The sequence below is a fragment of the Pteropus alecto genome, unplaced genomic scaffold (genome assembly GCF_000325575.1).
Source record: "Pteropus alecto unplaced genomic scaffold, ASM32557v1 scaffold103, whole genome shotgun sequence".
Classification (NCBI taxonomy): domain Eukaryota; kingdom Metazoa; phylum Chordata; class Mammalia; order Chiroptera; family Pteropodidae; genus Pteropus; species Pteropus alecto.
The window spans coordinates 8,124,706-8,131,120 of NW_006436288.1; the positions used below are offsets into that span (position 1 = coordinate 8,124,706).

A 6,415-nucleotide genomic window follows, 5' to 3' on the forward strand; every position below is an offset into this window, starting at 1 on the left:
ATAATTTCTGAGCCCTAAATTGGTTAAGTTGTCATCTGAAGTGCAAAGTCAAGGTCAAGGTTGCTTCCAGACCAGTCACTTCGGAGGATGTGGGATTTCATCCCCAGATGTGGGTTTAACTCACAATGGTCCAACGTTATTTCTATTAGTACCATAATCACACACATACATACATACAGAAATCCAAGATCAGAAAATATTTTTCTCTAAATTTCTTATGTCTCTCTCTCTCTTTTCACCTGAGAACAGCACCTACAGTTTCCATTTAAAAAAAAAAAAGTCAAATCTCACCAGCTGCTGGTATTTCAGGTTTTTCAAGGGATTGTCTAAGATATAACACTGTCCTAACTTAAGAAGAAACAGGAAAAAGGAAAGGGAAGAAATAAACTGGGTCAACACTTCAGTACAAATTTGGCACTTGCTCAAAGATGTAGTGTGGTGTGCAACAGATAAAGAAAGTCCTCTAAAGAAAATAACTGCTTATTTTGTGATGGATAACAAGGAAGTTAAAAACAGGCTCTTTTTCCCTCTTCCCCCCACCCCATGCACAGACTTCCATCTTTAAAGTATAGAGATGGAGAAGATGGAGAGAAGTAAAGAGAAATTCATCTTTCTTTTTTCTGTCAGGTGCATTACAAAAAAAAAAAAAAAAAGAAAGAAAAGGAAGAAAAAACAGAAAAGGAAGGAATGACAAAGGAAAAAAACCTCAGAAACCCCCCAAAACAAAAAAACTTATTTTTTAAAAATTGTAGCACAAAACAACAAAACACATTCACAAGCCACTTGTTGGCACTGTGTACCTGAGTGAGAATTTCTAGAACATTGTAGAACAAACAGCCATAAAGTTTATTTAAAAAAAAAAGTTGACGGGTAAGACTTCAGTGCTTGGATGTAGCAGCTGAATTACTGGCATTATTTTACCCATAGCTTATTTCAATCTCTTGTTGTTGATATTGTTGTTTGCTTGTTGTATTTTTTTTTCTTTCCAAGCCTTTTGAGGCTGAGGTCTATTAGTCAGCTGATGTCCCAACTATTTAAGACTAACAGTTAAAGTAACAGTCAGTGTATGAGAAAGTCAATGTGCTTGGCCACTGGTAAGGATGAACCAGCTAGGGCTTCTTTAAGTCCTAAGGTCACAACATCTTTTGACCCTTATCAGTTGGCTTGTCCTGCGATATGGTTTTCACTGTCACTCCCATAATCTACATCTGGATCATCCTCTTCCTCATCGTACTCATCATAAATTTCTCCATTGATGTCCTCAGCCTGTATCTCTTCTTTGATATGGGGCTCCTCTCCTTTCACACCATAAGTGCTCTGGATGACAGGCATCCCAGGCTCTGGGCTGCTGGACACGCTTGAGTGCTCTGAGGGCAGGTGAGGGGAGGGCATTCCGGCCATGGTGATGGCTCCAGGGTACACAACACCAGCAGTGGCAATGGGGATCTGTGCTTGTTGCCTGGCAGAGAGGAATTCCAAAAAGAGATTATGGTGAGTGAGTAGTTAGATGCAGGCCTTACAAGGTAATTAATTTGTTTAGTATGTCCAACACGAAGGCAATGATTTTTGCCCTATTGCCCAACATTTAAAAAATTGCATACTACTTTGATTCCAGTGCTTTACTTCTGTATAGTACTTTAGAGATTTCAAGACATAGATACTAGCTATTTGATTCTTAAAATAATTATTTCGTTACTTATGCTACTTTATGGGGAAAAACTGAGGCACAGAAAGATTAAACAAAAAAACCCACGTTCTTGACCCCAAGTTTAGTTTTCCTTAATGATAACATGCAGAAACTTTTTTTTAAAAAAGAATTAAGCCTAAAGACTACTCAATATTAATGGAAAAATCCTAAAGTATTAGGGTTCCCATATGTTCACTATTTCCCAAAGAAGTATCAGGTTTCGTTCTCAGCCGTGAGCAGTGCTATGCACTGGGATTAAATCATAAACTCCTGAACAGACAGGGCAACTCCTTCAAGGGACTGGAGGGGATGGGGCAGATTTGAAAAGGTTTTTCCTTAGGTATCCTCTGAACATTTTCATAACAGTATTTATTCTAAGAAGATCTCGGGATCTTACTAACTTCCGTTCCAAATACGAGCAACTTTATTTCTGCGTTTTTTGAGAAAATTCTGCAGAAGCGATGTGGTTGCAGGCAATGTATTTTGACAAGGTTGACAGCTTTGCTGTAGGAAGCAGGGTAAACATCCGGAGAGCTGCATTCTTAATTCAGAAGGGAACTTTCATAGTCACACCTTGTTCCCTAAATAGAATCCCTACTTTTTGTGATCTACAAAGGTCACACATGTGTCTTGATCACCCAGATACCCCTATATATTCAGAAACAAGTGTTTCTTTTGACATCATTTGTATGTTGTATTATCTCAACTAAATAGCTACATGTTTTGGCATTCTTCTCTGTGAAGCCTTAGAAGTAATGAATGCCAATGAGGAAAAGAACCAGTATACATCTAAATTTTTATTAGCAAAATTATTTACTTTCAGATACTGGATTTTCAAACCAGTCACTGACAAAGCTCACGTTGGAACCATTGTTCTAGAAGCTTGGAGCAAATTCACTTAGATGTATTCTTTTTCCAGGATCATGTGGGGGAGAGTTGATTCTCTGAAAATACACTCTGTTCAGGTTCTCTTTTTTCAAAATGCTGCTTTGCCAACTAAACAAATATGTTCCACATCCCGTTCGGTGTAACAGGATCTTCCCTAGAAAAAATCACTGAACGGTCCATACCCGACGTTGAAGTACTGCCGCATCTCCTGCCGCCTGTTTCGCATGATTGCCTTGTATTCACCAATGCGCAGCTTCTTGCCATCCACGAGGCAGGTGCGCTTTGGCCTGGGCTTGTATTTGTAGTCAGGATACTTCTCCAGGTGCTGCTTGCTGAGACGGGCTTGCTCCTCATAATATGGCTGTTTCTCTAGGTTTGTCATAGCTTTCCAGCGAGATCCTATGAGAAAAAGAAGGTTAGGATTCCAATTTGCACAGCTGCTAAGGATCCTAAAAAGATACACCTGAGAAGAAAATCTTAAAGTAAAAATGTCGGCCAAAACCCAGAAATACATAGAAATGTTTTTGGTTAGTGAGCTTTGACTCAAGAGATGAGCCTCCACAGAGGAGGTGTTGGTGGCTGTGGCTGTGTCCTCAAAGAAACTGTGTACCAAAGCTATGAACGCTGGGCAATAGATTTATATATATATAAATATATACACACATACACACATTAATTTATATACATAGACACATACACACACAAATTTATGTATATATTTATTATATTTATATATAAATTTATGTGTGTATATATATATAAAAATTTTTTTCTAGGTAGAATTAACAATTTAGCCAAATTTGTATATTATGTGTTTAAGAACTCACATGTAATTTAACTCACATTCATATTTTTCTACATTAGATCATGATATTTCAAGTGTGAACTGAAAAATTATGTAAAAACTCATTAAATATTTTCAATTTGAGGCTAATTATCTACTTATTGAGTATTTTTATTAAGGGTACATCACTACTACAAAGATTTCTAACATTTATTACATATAATTCTCATTCTCCCCAAAATGTTTAAGTATGCTTAAATGAATGATTACAGATTAAAAATTTATTTCATTAAAATTTTAATTATAAAATAGTCTATTAATAAACATGCACTGGGTAACTACTGTGTGCTAGATACTGTGCTAAAAACATTACATAAATTGTCTTATTTTTACCTTTCACTCAAATCCTGTAAGATAGACAAAATTTATATCTATTTCCATAGGTTGAGAAAACTGTAGTCAAATAGATGAAGTAACTTACCCAGGGTCACACAACTATTAAATTGTAGATCTGTGACTCAAAATCAGGTGTGATGGAATTGAAGATGTGCTACAATGTATGTCTTTACGTACCTATACCACCTACTATATATGATTGAGCAGAAGTCAGAATTATATTAATAAGTATGTAAGATTTTTAATAAAACACTTTCAATAACATATAAAGATGTCACTATCTGTGCGTTAATAATGTTAACGTAAATTGATTTTCCCCTTCTTTTCTCTTTTAATTTTGGTTTGGATTCAACCTGGGTTGCAAAAACAACTGTTTGAAGCTTAATTAACAATAGTTTATGCTGATTCACACTGATGTGATTTAAAGCTTCGATTCTATCAGTAAGGCTATGTGTAGTAGTAAAAGAAGTAGTAGTAAAAATGTTTATTTTTTATTAAGCATGTAAAAAAATTCTATTTGCAGATGGAGCGTGTTTATTTGCAAGAATTCAGCTCAATCCTACCCAAATCCAAAAAGACCCAAACAACTGGAATGAGGAGATCCCTACCAAGTATGTACTGGCACTACTACTTTCACCTGTCTTCCAGAGTCCTCTGAGCAAGATCTTAAAAGCTTTCAAATGGGTTCATTACTCAGCCATAACTCCATATCTCAAATGCAAATAGCTCACTGATGAACAGTTCTTGCAGAGAATTCCTCAATATGGGATGTTATATTTATTAAAAGAATGTAGTGAAAGGGACAATCTCTCTTCCCTTAGAATTGTTTCCTACTGGAACAGATGTATTGCCTGGGTGGGTATATCCACATAGGTGTTGCAAAGATTTATAAACAGATTTTTTCAATCTAGACAGCCAATATGATTTTATTATATTTACAACAGAAATCCAGGTTACAGTTCAAATAATAGAATTTGTTTTTCTATTCCTTTATCAAACTTGCGTTTAAAGAGCAGTGTCCAACATTGTTAGTTGGTCAGACCATATCATCTGTAGGTAGAATCTCAAATTCCTTATTGCCCAACATTATTCTCTAGAGGTACTTAAAAACCAGTATGTTATTCTTAAGGCAAATATAAACACAGGCCAAGCAATAATACTACTGAACTGGATCAATTCTTTTGGTGGAGTTTTTTACAAGTATGAAGCGTATAATAGAATTTCACACCTCATACTTGGGAGTGAAAAAATGAGATTACCAGAAATAATTTACTGAGTAATTATAGGAATACACTGAAAAATGGATCAAGGATAGTTGACTTAAAATTCAGGGTAGGGGGAAGGGGAAAGTAGTGGGAGGATTAGAAATTACAAATAGAATCACTTGCTATAATCCTCAAAAAAATTCACTAGCTATCTTTATCACCACTTAGAACAAAGAAAGTATCATTCTCATTTAGAATAGAAATTTCCAGTGATTATTCCCTAAGACTAAATGTTCTATAAACTCAAAAGAAAATATGTTTCTCTAAGGAAAGGAAATGTGTATGCTTCATAGTAACCTGCCTTGGAATGTGAGAACTCTTTTTAGATTTCTCACTATGTGTATGATGCTATATTAATTAATGAACGTACAGTGGTGAACCATTATGGTTCTTATCTTCTTGGAGCTTATATTGCAGTGGAGAAGAAATACATTAAAAGGCTGATTACAAAATTTATTATTTTAATTATAATTGTGGAAAGTATAGGAAGCTATGAGAACATATGATAAGGATATGGGATCAATCTTCTGTAGGTGAGGAAGGCTTCTCTGTAGAAATAACTCCTAGGTATCAGAGAGAAAAGAACATCCTAAGGAGGAAGAATGGCCTTGCAGTGGGAAGGGGGGATGTGAGGATCTTAAAGAAGGTTTGGCGAAAATGCAGAGAAAAAATATAATATGTAGATATATAAAATTGAATCCATCCATCCCTCCATCTCTCCATTCATCCATCCATCCTGGCTTTCTAACTATCTATCTCTCTATAATAAATGATGAATATCATTTTCAGAGAAGTTGGCTTCTAAACCTGGCATGATCCAGAATTACAAAATATTTAGACACGTAATAATATAATTTCTCTGGAAGTATTGCTGAATCTTAAGCTACATTTTAAAATATGGTTATGTCATAGTTACCAGTCCTTTTAAAATTAAGGATTAAGATAGGCTAAGCACTGACTGGGGCGAAACAGCTAACCATACCATTTTATGATGGAAGAACAGTGTTTCAGTTTGGTGGCAAATGCAGTTTTCATGTTTTAATAATTACTTTTGAATAAGTTTAACCAAATGACAAGTTAGGCTTTAGTTTTAATGGCTTTGCAGTACAACAACCACTGTATGTAGCTGCGACATAACTTCTGAAACCCACTAAATGAGAATGGCAAGAAAGCATTTTAGATATTTCCAAATGAGATGAAAGCATCTACTTGATTTTGGAGTGGCTGGTTGCTTACCCTGGACCATGTACAGGGAGTGAGTTCCCTGTTGTTAAGCAAAAGGCTTGCCTTTTACAATTAAAAACAGAGAAAGACATTTGGGTATCCCTTTTGATGACAAAAAAGGTTTGATCAAAAATACTTGATGTTCAAAATAAGGGAAAAAACAGTCTTGAA

The 6,415-nt window shown here is 35.4% G+C and overlaps 1 protein-coding gene across 4 annotated transcripts in view; it reads right to left on the reverse strand.

Annotated features, from left to right (window-relative positions):
- Positions 1–822: 822 nt before the first annotated feature.
- The window catches only part of SOX5 (SRY-box 5), a 378,734-nt gene continuing 373,141 nt past the window's right edge, over positions 823–6,415 (reverse strand). For 3 of the 4 annotated variants that reach the window (XM_015589995.1, XM_006912686.1, XM_006912688.2), the window contains 2 exons: positions 2,758–2,974; positions 823–1,459 (listed from right to left, as the gene is read on the reverse strand). In XM_015589995.1, the coding sequence (XP_015445481.1) occupies positions 1,156–1,459; positions 2,758–2,974 (521 nt within the window). In that variant the 3' untranslated portion in view covers positions 823–1,155. The remainder of the gene's footprint in view (positions 1,460–2,757; positions 2,975–6,415) is intronic. The other variant, XM_006912687.1, reaches the window with a different exon arrangement.